This window comes from Pelophylax lessonae, assembly GCF_965119305.1.
Source record: "Pelophylax lessonae genome assembly, chromosome: 13".
Taxonomy (NCBI): Eukaryota; Metazoa; Chordata; class Amphibia; order Anura; family Ranidae; genus Pelophylax; species Pelophylax lessonae.
Genome location: NC_138780.1, coordinates 14,515,544 through 14,533,232, shown reverse-complemented (window position 1 = coordinate 14,533,232; position 17,689 = coordinate 14,515,544). Strand labels below are relative to the sequence as shown.

The following is a 17,689-nucleotide window of genomic DNA, read 5'->3' as shown; positions in this document are numbered from 1 at the left end:
TTGGACCCCCTTTTCCTTCAGAACTGCCTTCTTTCTTGGTGGCAAAGAATCAACAAGGTGTTGGAAACGTTCCTCTGAGATTTTGCTTCATAGTAACATGATAGCATCTCACAGTTGCTGTAGATTTGGCGGCTGCACATTCATGATGCAAATCTGCCATTCCACCACATCCCAAAGGTGCTCTATTGGATTTAGATGTTGTGAGTGTGGAGGCCATTGGAGTACAGTGACCGGATCTGGTGAGTGTGGAGGCCATTGGAGTACAGTGACCGGATCTGGTGAGTGTGGATGCCAATGGAGTACAGTGATCGGATCTGGTGAGTGTGGAGGCCATTGGAGTAAAGTGACCGGATCTGGTGAGTGTGGAGGCCATTGGAGTACAGTGACCGGATCTGGTGAGTGTGGATGCCAATGGAGTACAGTGATCGGATCTGGTGAGTGTGGAGGCCATTGGAGTAAAGTGACCGGATCTGGTGAGTGTGGATTCCAATGGAGTACAGTGACCTCATTGTCATATTGAAGAAACCAGTGGTGAGATGATTGGAGCTTTGTGACATGGTGCATTATCCTGCTGGAAGGAGCCATCAGAAGATGGGGACACTGTAGTCATAAAGGGATGGACATGGTCAGCAACAATACTCAGGTAGGCCGCGGCGTTTAAACGATTCTCAATTGGTACTAAGGGGCCCAAAGTGTGCCAAGAAAACATCCCTCACACCCTTACACCACCAGCCTGAACCGTTGATACAAGGAAGGATGGATCCAAGCTTTCATGTTCTTAATGCCAAATTCTGACCCTACCATCTGAATGTCGCAGCTGAAATCGAGACTCATCAGACCAGGCAACGTTTTTCCAATCTTCTATTGTCCAATTTTGGTAAACCTGTGCAAATTGTAGCCTCAGTTTCCTGTTCTTAGCTGACAGGAGTGGCACCCGGTGTGGTCTTCTGCTGCTATAGCCCATCTGCTTCAAGGTTTGATGTGTTGTGGGTTCAGAGATGGTATCCTGCATACCTTGGTTGTAACGAGTAGTTTTTGAGTTATTGTTGCCTTTCTATCATCTCAAACCAGTCTGCCCATTGTCCTCTGACATCAACAAGGCGTTTTCCTCCACACAACTGCCGCTCACTGGATAGTTTCTCTTTTTTGGACCATTCTCTGTAAACCCCAGAGATGGTTGTGCGCAGAGGCATAACTAGAACCTTCAGGGCCCCGGTGCAAGAAACCATGAAGGGCCCCCTGGACCCTTGGCGCCCTTTACTCTAGTTGCGGGGCCCTTTATTACAGTCCCGCAGCAGGACCCTTTCACAAGTTCTGCAGTGGGCCCCCTTCCTGCCATCTTGGGGCCTACCCACGGTGGTGGAATGCCAGGGCCCTGTCACAAGTGTGACCTTTGCGATCCTGGAAGTTCACCCACTGGTGTCAGTAGGTTTTTTTTTGGTATTTTAATTGTATTATTTTTATCATTTTATTTAATTTTTTTTACAATGTCACTGACTATGACTCTGTCCATTCAGAAAAGGAAGGAGCTTGTAAATTACATATTTACCGAGCCCTTCCTGGTTCTCTATTGTGAAGGGAGCATTCTGAAGGGGGGGGCAGCACAGAAGGGGGGGGACCAGGGGAGCACACAGGGGCCCAGAGACAGCAGAACACAAGTATACTGGATAGGAGAAGTGGTGGGGGCAGCATACAGAGGAACCAATCTCCTCCATTTTCCTCCTGCAGCTACAGAAGGAAAAAAGGAGGACAGTGATTTCTCTACATGCTGCCCCCGCCGCCCCTCCTATTCAGGTGTACAGGGGAGCCACATGGGCCCCCTTGAGCATGGGGCCCGGTTGCGATTGCAACCCCTGCAACCCCTGTAGTTACGCCCCTGGTTGTGCGTGAAAATCCCAGTAGATCAGCAGTTTTTGAAATATTCAAAGCAGCCCATCTGCCACCAACAACCATGCCACGTTCAAAGTTGCTTAAATCCCCTTTCTTTCCCATTCGGATGCTCGGTTTAAACTTCAGCAAAATGTCTTCACCACGTCTAGATACCTAAATGCATTGAGTTGCTGCCATGTGATTGCCTGATTAGCAATTTGTGTTACCAAGAGATTGAACAGATGTACCTAATAAAGTGGCCAGTGAGTGTATATTTACCATATTGTGCAAAAGTTTTAGGCAGGTATGAAGAAATACTATAAAGTAAGAATGCTTTCAGAAATTAATTTTTAATTGTTAATTTTTATCAATTTATCAAAGTGCAAAGTGAACGAACAGAAGAAAAATCTAAATCAAATGAATATTTGGCGTGACTACCCTTTGGCTTCAAATTGGCATCAATTCTTATACTTGCACACTGTTACTTTTACAAAAAGTTGGGGATATTGTAGGATTAACCAGTTATACTAAGCAGGTGCTAATGATCATCAATTTCATATGTAGGTTGAAACACAGTCATTAACTGAAACAGCCATGTAGGAGGCCTAAAACTGGGTGAGGAACAGCCAAACTCTGCTACTAAGGTGAGGTTGTGGAAGACCGTTTCATGTCACAGGTCATTCACCATGGAAAGATTGAGCACAGCAACAAGACACATGGTAATTATACTGCATGAGCATGTCTCTGCTAGGCAAATATTTCAAAGCAGACTGGGGTTTGAAGATGTGCTGTTCAAGCGTTCTTTTGAAGAAGCAAAAAGAAACGGGCAACGTTGAGGACTGTAGAATCAGTGGTCAGCTAAGGAAAAAATGTCCTGCTTTCTTCCCTTCCATATTGAAAGATGTCCAGTGTAATGGATCAACTGACACCCCGACTGGGTACCCCCGTTGACGGATGCTCCTAGTGCTTCCCGAGGGCTCCAAGCACTCCACCAGACACCATAACCACCGCAGACCCCCACAAACCGCCGCAGCTTGGTTGGGGTCTTGCTGTCTCCTGCCCACCCTGGACCTACGACAAGGCTCCAGGTTCCTGTGAGTGAACCTCTCTTTCCCCAGAGAGTGAAGCAGGAACAGGAACAAGCTCTTACAAGAGCTTTGTGATTATTTAAGAGAGTATGAAGAGCATAGCAATCCCTTGTAGCAGATTCCCCCAATAAGAGAAAGGACTCTAGATTGAGGGTGAAGTAGAAGTCTAGGTTTAATGGTACAGCTGCTCTTTTATACAGTTTTCCCCCACAAGGGTACCTCTGTTGACGGATACTCCTAATACTTCCTGAGGGCTCCAAGCACTCCACCAGACACCATAACCACCGCAGACCCCCACGAACTGCCGCAGCTTGGTTGGGGTCTTGCCATCTCCTACCCACCCTGGACCTACAACAAGGCTCCAGGTTCCAGTGGGTGAACCTCTCTTTCCCCAGAGAGTGAAGCAGTAACAGGAACAAGCTCTTACAAGAGCTTAGTGATTATTTAAGGCAGTATGAAGAGCATAGCAATCCCTTGTAGCAGATTCCTCCAATAAGAGACAGGACTCTAGATTGAGGGTGAAGTAGAAGTCTAGGTTTAATGGTACAGCTGCTCTTTTATACAGTTTTCCCCGACAAGGTTACCACCCAGGTGGACCTTGTGGGGAACAGGACATGAAATTCACAATCCAATAAAAACAGAGTTTTACACTCAGTCACTCCCATACAGTGTACACAATCCCTCCCCTCTGCCTGATTACATGATCATATGCAGATGAAATTGTATACAGAAACAGAATTAACCTGAACTAATTATCTAGCCATCTGGACAGAACAATGTGAGGTCATTAACATTTAACAATGGGATAGGCAGACTTAACACAATACACATTAGCTCAATACACAAACAATAGGGAAAGCCTGTCTCTGACATTGAAGGACATGGAACAGAAGCCAATATGATTATCTCTTTCAATGAACATGTTCAGAATCAAACAGGAAAAGTTATCACATATTTCTCAAGATACATGGCTGACAAATATTACTGTCCCACTTGAAGCAATTCAAAAATTCAAATCATTAAGTCTTTCACTCCCAGTGACTGGGCAAGTGCCATCAGAGAACAGGTACACCCATATACTGTCCAGAGAAGTCTGGCCAGAAGTGGTCTTGATGAAAGAATGGCATCCAAAAAGCCAAATCTCCAATGTGGAAATGAGGCTACGCAACTCAACTATGTGCAAAAACATAGGAACAAGGGTGCAGAAAAATGGCAGCAGGTGCTCTGGACTGAGGAAATATTTGGCTGTAGCAGGAGGCAGTTTGTTGTTGAAGGGCTGGAGAGCGGTACAATAATGAGTGTTTGCAGCCAACTGTGAAGCATGGTGGAGACTCATTTCAAGTATGGGGCTGCATTTCTGCGAATGGAGTTGGAGATTTGGTCAGGAATCAATGCTGAGAAATACAGGCAAATACTTATCCATCATGCCTTACCATCAGGGAGGCGTATGATTGGCCCCAAATGTATTCCCAAACACACATCCAATGTCATTAGGAACTATCCTCAGTGTAAAGAAGAACAAAGGGGGGAGGGGGTTGTGGCCTGAAGCTTCATGTGAGCAGATGTGTGTGAGCAGAGCTCTCCCGGCGATTCTTCTCATCACTGCTCCTGCACCCCTTCCATCGAGCCTACTCGCCCTTCACAACACGTCGATACCCCGGTGCGACCTGGCAGCATGTCACTGCCATGCAAAATCTCGGAGGCCGCCGCAAAGCTCGATAAGTTCCGGCGGCAAGACGGAGGTACGCATGTTAAAGATGGCGGCTCCCCGTCCTCTTCCCCTGCTCCGGCTGCGTCTCCGGCTGACCAATGCAGGATCCTGGAGGCCATCTCGCAATGCCATATCATGCTCACTACTAAACTGGAGGAGGTGAAGGTGGACATCTTCCTCCTCCGCCAGGACCTCCAAAAGCTCCGGGGCTGTGTCTCAGAGGCAGAGGACCACTTAGGCCGTGTGGAGGACGTTATCCCCCCTGGTCAGGAATGCTGGGGAGCAGGCGTCCCGTGATATTGTACAGCTCTTCCAGAAACAGGACGACCTTGAGAAACAATTTGCGGTTTATTGGTCTCCCTGAGGGTGCTGAAGTCACCAACCTGGCTACCTTTTTGGAAGAACTGCTGGTCACTACCTATGGCCGTGCTGCTTTTTCCCGGGCCTTCATTGTAAAACAAGCCCACCGGATGCCAACCAAGCCAAGAGACCCCCTCGGGGGGCTCCACCGTGGTTTTTCATTGCCATAGTCCTCAAAAGAAGAACAAAGAGTCCTGGAAGTGATGGTTTGCCCCCACAGAGCCCTGATCTCAACATCAGCACATCTGTGTGGGATTACATGAAGAGACAGAAGGGTTTGAGGCACCCGATATCCACAGAAGATGGGTGAGTAGTTCTCCAAGATGTCTAGAACAACCTACCTGAAAAGTTCCATCAAAAACTGCATGCAAGTCTACCTACAAGAACTGATGCCGGTTTGAAGGCAAAGGGCGGTCCTCCCAAATATTGATTTGATTTGGATTTCTCTTCTGTTCATTTACTTTCCATTTTGTTCATTTATATAAATAAACTATTAATGCTTCTTCATTTACAGCATTTTTTTCACACCTGCCTAAACCATTTGCACAGTTTTGTATATATACAGTATATAATATTCTTGTTCCATCTCAATTTGTTTGAAATTTAACTCTATTTCAGTTAACTTTATTGAAGCTGTCATTACAACTATATAGACCAGTGATGGCGAACCTTGGCACCCCATATGTTTTGGAACTCTATTTCCCATGAGGCTCATGCACTCTGCAGTGTAGTTGAGCATCATGGGAAATGTAGTTCCAAAACATCTGGGGTGCCAAGGTTCACCATCACTGATATAGACAATAATCTTACTGGTAATTGAAACAGCAATTGATAGAATTAATTTTGACTTTGCAAGCAACTAAAATTCGAATGGACAACCACACGGCTATTAGATTCTTTGGGGGTCTATTTATGAAAAAAAATGTTTACTGGATGAATGTCACAAGCATTCACCCATCTGTAAGGTACTATCCCCATATTTTGTATGATATGTCTATTTTTTATGATCGTCAGCTCCATCTAGTTTCCATAATGCAGTATATTACTGATTGAGGTTTTTGTTAGAGAATATCGCATTATAGCCACTAGATGGAGCTGACGATCACAATTATCCTTGTGTTTTGTCTAATATGATTATTTCTTATGATCGTCAGCTCCATCTAGTGGCCATAATGCAGTATATTGCTGATTGAGGTTTTTTGTTAGAGAATATCGCATTATAGCCACTAGATGGAGCTGACGATCATAAGAAATAATCATATTATACAAAACACAAGGGTAATCCATCATGGCGGGGCGAATGCTTGTGACATTCCTTCTGAATTTTTGGGAAAAATGGACCCCCTGAGTTTCTACCAGTTACCACAGATCGTTTTTTACAGGATCCCTTTCTAGTAAATGTCTCAATCACTCAGGGCCATAGATATTTTTTTTTCCTGGGGGGGTGTTGAGCCTTGAGTACCCAGAGAACAAAAATTATCACACCTGCCACACTGTGACAAATTGTGGTGTGTAAATATATACAGTATATACAGCGCCCCCAGCAGGCACATCTGTAGTAATAGTAAACATGGCTTCAATGTAAGCCGGGCCCTGCCTATCAGATGAGACAGGTGGTCTTCTCAGTGGCAGTGTGGCTCCCGCAGCTGATAGGCTACACTAGCCTAGCTGCTGTGTATATGACCGATGCCCGGGGGGGGTTTGGACCCCCCTGACCCCCCCCCCTTATCTACGCCCCTGCAACCACTTGATTTTCAATATACCCCACTGCAGCGGTAGCTTTGATAAATCCTGTACAGTATATGTTTCTTTAATGGAAAAGATGACATAATTACCTTTGTGACAGTACTGCCAGGGGGTGACGGATTTGGAGACGTTGCTGACGGGGTTTTTGGCGATACATTTGCAGGTGATGTTGGGGTAAACGTTAGATATGTGAAGCGTTTCATCACTTTTATATAAGTCACTTGTGTTTGGGTAAATCCAAAAAAAGTTGACGTTTGAAGCATTGGCTAGGCAGGTCAAGGCCAGACTGCAGGTCCCATTGTTGGTCACGTCAGCACGAATATTTATGTCATTACACAACAAGATGGCTGCAATAGATTAAGGAATATGTAAATGTAAAACAAAGGACAATATTGGGGTTTATCAAAAGCTTAGAGGGAAACAAGGTTCAATGACTCTATTAAAGCTGAAATTTGGGCATGAAAGCTTTAATTCCCCAGCAGCCACGAAACATATGAATTGACTTTGTGTGCACCAAATGCCTTTGCAATTTTAAAAGTAACATGGAAATCATCACTGTGCTGTGCTTAGCCTGTGCAGAGAGCAGATTTGCTCATTTTGAGGGTCTCCTCCCATCCCTGTGCTGTGTTCTCAGGTCTGTAAACTTGTTGTGCCCATTATGAGGGGTTCCCACCATCCCTGCACTAAGTTCACAGGTCTGCACACCCCTTTTTCCCATTCTGAAGGGTTTCCGCCATTCCTGTGTTGAGTTCCTGGGTCTGTACACCTACTTTACCCATTCTGAAGGGTCTCCACCTTCCCTGCTTTGAGTTCCTGGGTCTACACACCTGCTGTGTCTATTATGAGGAGTTCCCACCATCCCTGCACTAAGTTCACAGGTCTGCACACCCCTTTTTCCCATTCTGAAGGGTTCCCACCATCCCTGTGTTGAGTTCCTGGGTCTGTACACCTACTTTACCCATTATGAGGAGTTCCCACCATCCCTGCTTTGAGTTCCTGGGTCTACACACCTGCTGTATCCATTATGAGGGGTTTCCACCATCCCTGTGCTTATTTCCTAGGTGTGTACATCTGCTGTGCCCATTATGAGGGGTTCCCACCATCTCTGTGCTTATTTCCCAGGTCTGTACATCTGCTGTGCCTATTATGAAGGGTCCCCACCATCCCTGCTTTGAGTTCCTGGGTCTATACACCTGCTGTGTCTATTATGAGGCATTCCCATCATCCTTGTGCTGAGTTCTTGCGTCTGCCCACCCGCTGTGCCCATTATGAAGGGTTCCCACCATCCCTGCTTTATGTTCATGGGTCTACACACCTGCTGCGTCCATTATGAGGGGTTTCCACCATCCCTGTGCTTATTTCCCAGATCTGTACACCTGCTGTGCCCATTATGAGGAGTTCCCATCATCCCGTGCTAAGTTCCTGGGTCTGTACACCCGCTGTGCCCATTATGAGGAGTTCCAAGCATACCTGCTTTGCGTTCCTGGGTCTATACACCTGCTGTGTCCATTATGAGGGGTTTCCACCATCCCTGTGCTAGGTTCCTGGGTCTGTACACCCGCTGTGCCCATCATGAGGAGTTCCAAGCATACCTGCTTTGCGTTCCTGGGTCTATACACCTGCTGTGTCCATTATGAGGGGTTCCCACCATCCCTGTGCTGAGTTCCCAGATCTGTACACCTTCTATACTCATTATGAGGAATTCTCACCATCTCTGTTCTGAGCTCCCAGGTCTGTACACCTACTATGCTCATGGTGTTCCCAATGTACCAGTATGAAAAAAAATCAGACAGGGTCTGCACACCCCTTGTACCCATTATGAGGGGTTCGCACCATCCCTGTGCTGAGTTCCCGGGTCTGTACACCTGCTGTGCCCATTATGAGGAGTTCCCGCCATTCCTGTGCTGAGTTCCAGGGTCTGTACACCTGCTGTGCCCATTATGAGGGGTTCCCACCATCCCTGTGCTGAGTTCCAGGGTCTGTACACCTGCTGTGCCCATTATGAGGAGTTCCCACCATCCCTGTGCTGAGTTCCCATGTCTGTACACCTGCTGTGCTCGTATTGAGGAATCCTTACCATCCCTATTCTGAGCTCCCAGGCCTCTTCACCTGCTGTGCCTATTATGAAGGGTTACCACCATTCCTGTTCTGGGCTCTCAGGTCTCTACACCTACTGTGCTCATGACATTCCCATCAATAATTTAGCGGTATGCAAAAAAATCATATAGAAAAAAAAAAAAGACCCCAAAAAAAGTCAATTTTCACTTACGGTAGACTTTGAGAAGAAATTCCTGTTTAGCTTCTAAGATATTGGCCGTGTAGGTTCCTTGGTCTTTCTTGGTGACATTGGAAATTTTCAGGGAGACCCCATCCACGCAATGCAGTCGCCCCCTGAACTTGTTATTCTTTACTTCAATCCCCCCTCTGGCTCTTGTTGTGGCAATGTGAGTTTTATCAAAGATCCAATAGATTTCATCCACTCCAGTCTCATTGATGAGTAGAATGACGTCCCTCTCCTCGGCAGAGATAACCTCCACGGGGTGTCGAGAAGCTCGAGCGAATCGCACTGTCAGCAAAAAAAAAAATGAATCTCTTGTTTAATTGGCTGCAGTAGACTGGTACATTGGTGGATAACTACCAATTGTTGCACTTCTATATCACTCTTGCTCTTTGCCATGACAAAGCCCAACATTACCCCTTATTTAAATGATAAGCTACACCTTTCCCGCATAGAACGACTAGGTGCCTGCAAAATTCAAATTCTTAAATTTCTTTGAATTTTTTTTACAAAAATCTGAAAATTTTGGCAAAATTTTGCTATTTTGAAAAATGAATTGAAGTCAATGGGGACATTCCGCGGTTTTACTGTTTTTTTTATTGATGCAATGAGTTTTAAACAGCTGCTGAGGGTCCAATAATGTATTTTAAATTACAGCTCATTCACCTTTTTAATTTCCCTAAAATCTTTTTACAAAAATCTGAAAATTTTAGCAAAATTTAGCTATTTTGGAAAATGCATTGACATCGAAATTCTAAATTTCTTTGAATTTTTTTGACAAAAATCTGAAAGTTTTGGCAAAATTTTGCTATTTTGAAAAATGAATTGAAGTCAATGGGGACATTCTGCGGTTTTAGTGTTTTTTTTTTTAATTGGTGCTATGAGTTTTAAATAGCTGCTGAGAGTCCACTCAAATATTTTAAATTATAGCTCATTCACCTTTTTAATTTCCCTAAAATCTTTTTACAAAAATTAGAAAATTTTAGCAAAATTTAGCTATTTTGGAAAATGCATTGACATCGATAGTGAGGGGAAATTTGAGGTGGGGGGTGTTTTTTTTTTTTTTTTTTTTATGTGTGCAGTGAGTTTTAAATGCCTCCCTAGGGTTGTGGAAGAGCCTTTCAACTAATTGGAGTTATAGATCCACCGTCCCCACAAGGTAGGAATGGGTACCTGCAAAATTAGGTACTTTAATTTCCCCTAAATTTTCTAAAACAAAATCTAAACATTTTTATAAAAAAAAAAAATTCTGTTTAGAAAATGCCCTAAAATCCGTTGGGAAGGGGAAATGAACCCATTTTGGTTTTGCTTTTTTTATTGGGTGCAATGGGTTTTAAATGGCTCCTGAGGGTTGCAGGAGACCCTTTGAACTAATTGGAATTAAAGAAATATATTCTTGCAAAATTAGGTATGATACTTTTCCCTTAATTATCTGAAACCCCCCCCCCCCAAAAAAAAATGTGGCCATATCTATCTATCTATCTATCTATCTATCTATCTATCTATCTATCTATCTATCTATCTATCTATCTATATATATATATTTATATCTATATCTATCTATATATATATATAGATATATATATATTTATATCTATATCTATCTATATATATAGATATAGATATATATCTATATAGATATAGATATAGATATATATATTGCCAATTTTTTTTTTTTTCAGATAATTAAGGAAAAAGTAACATACCTAATTTTGCAAGTATTTATTTAATTTCCCCTAAATTTTCTAAAACAAAATCTAAACATTTTTATAAAAAAAAATTTTTGTTTAGAAAATGCCCTAAAATCAGTTGGGAAGGGGAAATGAACCCATTTTGGTTTTGCTTTTTTTATTGGGTGCAATGGGTTTTAAGTGGCTCCTGAGGGTTGCAGGAGACCCTTTGAACTAATTGGAATTAAAGAAATAAATACTTGCAAAATTAGGTATGTTAATTTTCCCTTAATTATCTGAAAAAAAACCCTGAAAAATTTGGCAATATATATATATATAAATATATATATATATATATATATATATATATATATATATAAAAAATGTAATTTATAATATAGTATATAATTTAAAATATATTGAAGTCAATTTACGTTTTTTTTTCCTGCTTTTTAGAGTTGCGGAAGATACTTTAAACTAATTGAAATTTTTATATCCACAATCCCCAACAAAACAGGAATGGGTACCTGAAAAAAAAGGTACTTTAATTTACCCTAAATATTCAAAAACAAAATCTGCAAATTTTGGCAAAATTTAGTTTTTTTGGAAAATGCACTAAAGTCAGTGAAGAAGCGAAAATTAGGGTGGTTTCAGTGGTTTTGGTTTTTAATGGGTTCAGTGAGTTTTAAATGGCTCCCTAGGGTTGTGGAAGAGCCTTTCAGCTATCCTGGACCTGTTCTTGGGCTAAAAAAAATAAGCGTCTGGTGAAAGGAATCTATTGGACAGCAAATTTTTGTTAGTTTTTTTATTTCTGCATTCTGTAACAGTCCTGTAAATGGTGAACTTTCACTGGGGAAGTACATGGCTGTTATAGAATGCAGAAATAAAAAATAAAAATGACACTGTGCTCTATTTACAGTATCTCACAAAAGTAAGTACACCCCTCACATTTTTGTAAACATTTTATTATATCTTTTCATGTGACAACACTGAAGAAATGACACTTTGCTACAATGTAAAGTAGTGAGTGTACAGCTTGTATAACAGTGTAAATTTGCTGTCCCGTCAAAATAACTCAACACACAGCCATTAATGTCTAAACCGCTGGCAACAAAAGTGAGTACATTCCTAAGAGATAATGTCCAAATTGGGCCCAATTAACCATTTTTCCTCCCCTATGTCATTTGACTCGTTAGTGTTACAAGGTCTCAGGTGTGAATGGGGAGCAGGTGCGTTAAATTTGGTGTTATCGCTCTCACTCTCATAGTGGTCACTGAAAGTTCAACATGGCACCTCATGGCAAAGAACTCTCTGAGGATCTGAAAAAAAGAATTGTTGTTCTGCATAAAGATGGCCTAGGCTATAAGAAGCTTGCCAAGATCCTGAAACTGAGCTGCAGAACGGTGGCTGAGACCATACAGCAGTTTAACAGAACAGGTACCACTCAGAACAGGCCTCGCCGTGGTGGACCAAAGAAGTTAAGTGCACCTGCTCAGTGTCATATCCAGAGGTGGAAGGGGTGGGGGGGTCAGCCTGTCAGTACTCAGACCATACACTGCACACTGCATCAAATTGATCTGCATGGCTGTCATCCCAGAAGGAAGCCTCTTCTAAAGATGATGCACAAGAAAGCCTGTAAACAGCTTGCTGAAGACAAGCAGACTAAGGACATGGATTACTGGAACCATCTCCTGTGATCTGATGAGACCAAGATAAACTTATTGGGCTCAGATAGTGTCAAGCATGTGTGGCGGCAACCATGTGAGGAAAGTGTGTCAAGCATGGTGGTGGGAGTGTCATGGTCTGGGGCTGCATGAGTGCTGCCGGCACTGAGGAGCTACAGTTCATTGAGGGAACCATGAATGCCAACATGTACTGTGACATACTGAAGCAGAGCATGATCCCCTCCCTTCAGAGACTGGGCTGCAGGGCAATATTCCAACATGATAACGACCCCAAACACCTCCAAGATGACCACTGCCTTGCTAAAGAAGCTGAGGGTAAAGGTGATGGACTGGCTAAGCATGTCTCCAGAGCTAAACCCTATTGAGCATCTGTGGGGATCCTCAAACAGAAGGTGGAAGAGCGCAAGGTCTCTAACATCCACCAGCTCTGTGATGTCATCATGGGGGAGGGGGAAGAGGACTTCAGTGGCAACCTGTGAAGCTCTGGTGAACTCCATGCCCAAGAGGGTTAAGGCAGTGCTGGAAAATAATGGTGGCCACACAAAATATTGACACTTTGGACCAAATTTGGACATTGTCACTTAGGGGTGTACTCACTTTTGTTGCCAGCGGTTTAGACATTAATGGCTGTGTGTTGAGTTATTTTGAGGGGACAGCAAATTTACACTGTTATACAAGCTGTACACTCACTACTTTACATTGTAACAAAGTATCATTTCTTCAATGTTGTCACATGAAAAAATAGAATAAAATATTTACAAAAATGTGAGGGTGTACTTACTTTTGTGAGATACTGTAGCTACCAACAGTCCTGATTTTATTAAAACAAGTCCTTATTATGTTGGTTAAATTAGTAAACTGTGAGAACTAATGAAAGTGCCATATATAATCTATATAATAGACCTCCTCTGTAACTCTAAACATGTAACATGTAAAAAATGTTAAAGCGTCGCCTATGGAGATTTCTAAGTACTGAAGTTTGGCGCCATTCCACATGTGTGCGCTATTTTAAAGCGTGACAAGTTAGGTATCTATTTACGCAGTGTAACATTATCTTTCACATTATACAAAAAAATTCAGCTAACTTTAGTGTTTTTTTTTTTTTAAATGCATTTGAAAATTTGCTGCGCAATTACCGTGTGACATAAAAAGTTGCAACAACCACCATTTTATTCCCTAGGGTGTCTGTTAATATATATATATATATATATATATATATATATATATATATATATATATATAATGTTTGGGGGTTCTGAGTATTTTTCTAGCAAAAAAATGATAATTTTTACATGTAAGAAAGAAGTGTCAGAATTGTCCTGGGTAGCAATTGGTAATTACCATAATTAAGTAATATACAAATAAATATTACATATTGTTTAAAGGGTAATTTACTATATTTAAAAAAAAAACTGTACTCAAGCAGGCGGCTTAATGGACAAATTACTGAAGTTTAGGTACCTACCCCTCAAATTTGGTGTCTCTGTGACCCCCAGATCGCCGAGCTATGACCCTCGAAGCACGATTGTTTTTTTCTTTAGTTTTTTCTTATTTATGTTAATGGCAGGAGAGGCTCTGCCTCCCCTGACTGCACATCCCTGCTTCTTACATTGGTGGTTAGTGAGAAGAATGATACTTACATTAGTGGTCAATAGGAAGAATATTCCTTACATTGGTGGCCAGTGGGAAGAATGCTCCTTACCTTGGTGGCCAGTGGGAAGAATGCTCCTTACATTGGTGGTCAGTGAGAAGAATGCTCCTTACATTGGTGGCCAGTGGGAAGAATGCTCCTTACCTTGGTGATCAGTGGGAAGAATGCCCCTTACATTGGTGGCCAGTGGGAAGAATGCTCCTTACATTGGTGGTCAGTGGGAAGAATGCTCCTTACATTGGTGATCAGTGGGAAGAATGCCCCTTACATTGGTGATCAGTGGGAAGAATGTCCCTTACATTGGTGATCAGTGGGAAGAATGTCCCTTACATTGGTGATCAGTGGGAAGAATGCCCCTTACATTTGTGAACAGTGAGAAGAATGCCCCTTACATTAGTGATCAGTGAGAAGAATGCCCCTTACATTAGTGATCAGTGAGAAGAATGCCCCTTACATTGGTGATCAGTGAGAAGAATGCCCCTTACATTGGTGGTCAGTGAGAAGAATACTCCTTACATTGGTGGTCAGTGAGAAGAATGCCCCTTACATTGGCGATCAGTGAGAAGAATGCCCCTTACTTTGGTGGTCATTGGAAAGAATTCCTCTTTCATTGGTGGTCAGTGGGAAGAATTCCCCCTAGACTGGTGGTCAATGGGAAATGTGTTCCTTACATTGGCAGCCAGCAGGAAGAAAACCACCCTTACATCGGTGGTCAGAATGCCACCCCTACAGTCGGCTAAAAACATTGTTTGGCTCATTCAGCTGACTCTTCCAATTGGTGTTGGTCCTATTGGAACTGTGCAAGCACCATCAGATAAAAGCTCAATCAGCCAAAGCTCAAGGAACCTCCAGAATCTCCTTGAAGAACCCTGGTTGAAAATGGGTGGTTTAGGTTGGTAATAATTTTCAAGCAATGGCAATCTCACAATGTAACATCTTCTACACTTGTCTTTCTATTCATTTATTTCTCACTTAGCTCTTGGCCTTTTTTCCAGATCTTCATCACATCTCCTGAAAGAATCTACCCAGAATGACAGAAAACATAATTCCCAAAGAGACTACCCCAAGGATCTTGATTGGATTAATTGGTCGCCAAGCAGAAAATCCATTGAAGAGGCTGCAGTGAACAGCTTACCAAGAGTGACAGAGTTACAGTAGGCGGTAAAAATGTTAACAATCAAGTTTCAGAGCAATGCCGATGATGGCACTTACCTGCTTGAAAGGAACAATAAAATAGAATGAAGCCGTAGAGCTGTAACATTCTCCGCTGGCTCTCTGTGCACTGCCAAAACGTCGCAGTTCAGACTTCTGTGACTTGACTTCCTCTTACATTAGATCTTTACCACTGACAACAATTTTTCTTTAACCCCCTCAACACCCACATACTTCTTCATTTTCCAAAAAAAGTCTGGTAATAGTTACTGAAAATTGAAAAATTGCCTGGACAGGAAGGGGAATGTAAGTTATTGATGTTAAGATTTTTTTCAAGAGACAGTACATTAGATGCACAGCGAGGAGGCCATCAATGACAATGTCTGTCTGATAATGCTAACTGGCTTCACTACTTCATGAATCTGATACTTCCTCCCCCCCCCCCCCCAAAAAAATGTAGCTCAGTTACACCCTGGAGGGAACAAACCAGTGAAGCTTGAAGGACCGGTAAGCTGTAATATCTTCAATTTTTGGTCTTGGTTTCGTATCTATTTATTGCATCAATCAGCCCAAAACCCGTATCTGAGGAGGGGGAGGTGGAAATGACTAAGACTCTCATACTTAGATGTTTCATTTCATGGGAAAGCAGAGCCTGCAAAAGTTTCCTTATTAGAGCCTTCTTGAAGCTTCCTCTGACAGGTCAACTTTAGTAGCGGCCCGTCCATTGGGGGCGCAGGGGCGCTGCCCCCCCTATCCATTAGTCCGGCCCTCTAATCTACATGCAGGGAACTGGACGCATGGATTCTAATGGGGCTTTTTTTTTGAAGCATGTGATTGGAGCCAGAGGTTCTAATAGGCTTTAAAAAAGGGTGGGCTCGGGGCGCAGAGCACTGCGCCCTGAGCCCACCCAATTGTGTTACAATAGGGAATAAATATTCGCTATTATCACACTGATTCTCCTCCCAGCCAATCAGGAAGCGGGTCCATAGACCTGTTTCCCGATTGGTCGAAAAGAAGAAGCCATGCCATTGGCCAAGGAGGAGGAGACGCAGGGGAAGCCGTCGCCGCTGTCTGCCCTCCACGTCAGTCCAGGGTGAGTGAGCCGCCGAGGGAGGGGATGGTGTGTGGGCTGGAGCTGGTGTGGTTGGGGGGGGGGGTATGGTGTGGTCTGTCAGCCGCCCCCCCCCGGCCCATGGAGCACCAGCCGCCACTGGTCAACCTCAATCTGAAATAAGTGCAGCATTAAAGCGGTAATAAACCCAAAAGCAAACATTTATCATATTGCAGCTTACCAATTCTTAGATTTGATGGCTGCATTTGTTGCATTTTTGGGGCTTTCTTTCCTTTATTTTCATCTGGTGATCCGGCCAGCAAGTCTGTTGTTTTTCAGAAGCATAAACTCTCCAGCAGAATGTATCAGTTTACACGGATGAGACAAACCACTTTACATTGGTAGGGCTGCTTATAAGGACCAACTTTTATTTATGAATGCAAATCCTTTATCCCAAGAGGAAAAATAACTGTTTTCTGTTTGCTTATAAAGTGTGAGCTGAAGTTTGGCTTCAATTTGTTAGTGTATCTAAATCTGTTAGTCCATCTAACACTCCCCTTTTTCCCCAGACTGACAATGCTGCTGTCCTAAGGTGCCCCCTGTGCTCCTTCATCCGCTGTGGGGCGATCTAATAGAGGAGGTGTGTTACTGGCCAGATCACCAGGTGAAAACAGAGGGAGAAAATATGCAGACGCCATCAGGGAACCCCTATTAAGATTAGTCCATTGGGGGAACATTGGGAAAACGCTCCTTAGATTAGAAGTGGGAAGAATGCCCCACGCTACAGGGGTGGCCACAGTACGACACCCTTGCATTCAAGCTGGTGGCTCTGGTAAGTGGTGTTGGACTTGGAACTATTCAGGTGCCATCAGAACTCTTGAAAAAAATCTTCAGATCTCAGGGATCCCCTAGTAAGATTAGTCCATTGGGTTATCACTGGGAAAATGCTCCTTACATTGGTAGTGGTAAGTGGGAAAATTGCCCCACCCTACAGGGGTGACCAAAATGACACCCTTGCATTCAAGCTGGTGGCTTTGTTAAGTGGTGTTGGACTTGGAACTATTCAGGTGCCATCAGAACCCTTGAAAGAAAGCTTCAGATCTCAGGGATCCCCTAGTAAGATAAGTCCATTGGGTTATCTTTGGGAAAATGCTCCTTACATTGGTAGTGGGAAGAATGCCCCACTCTACAGTGGTGACCAGAATGTCACCCTTGCATTCAAGCTGGTGGCTCTGGTAAGTGGTGCTGGACTTGGAACTATTCAGGTGCCATCAGAACCCTTGGAAGAAAGCTTGAGGTCTCAGGGATCCCCTAGTAAGATTAGTCCATTGGCGGATCATTGGGAAAATGCTCCTTACATTGGTAGTGGGAAGAATTCCTCACTCTACAGTGAGGACCAGAATGACAACCTTGCATTCAAGCTGGTGG

At 43.2% G+C, this 17,689-nt stretch overlaps 1 protein-coding gene across 1 annotated transcript; it reads right to left on the bottom strand.

Moving 5' to 3' along the window:
* Positions 1-3,960: 3,960 nt before the first annotated feature.
* On the bottom strand, positions 3,961-15,392 carry LOC309569798 (SLAM family member 7-like; the record flags this gene model as incomplete). The annotated part of the gene is made up of 4 exons (XM_082275802.1): positions 15,271-15,392; positions 9,044-9,340; positions 6,864-7,121; positions 3,961-4,130 (listed from the first exon to the last, which is right to left on the bottom strand). The coding sequence occupies exons 1-4, from the start codon at positions 15,317-15,319 to the stop codon at positions 3,961-3,963; spliced, it is 774 nt and encodes a 257-aa protein (XP_082131928.1). The 5' UTR covers positions 15,320-15,392.
* Between the last annotated feature and the right edge of the window lie 2,297 nt (positions 15,393-17,689).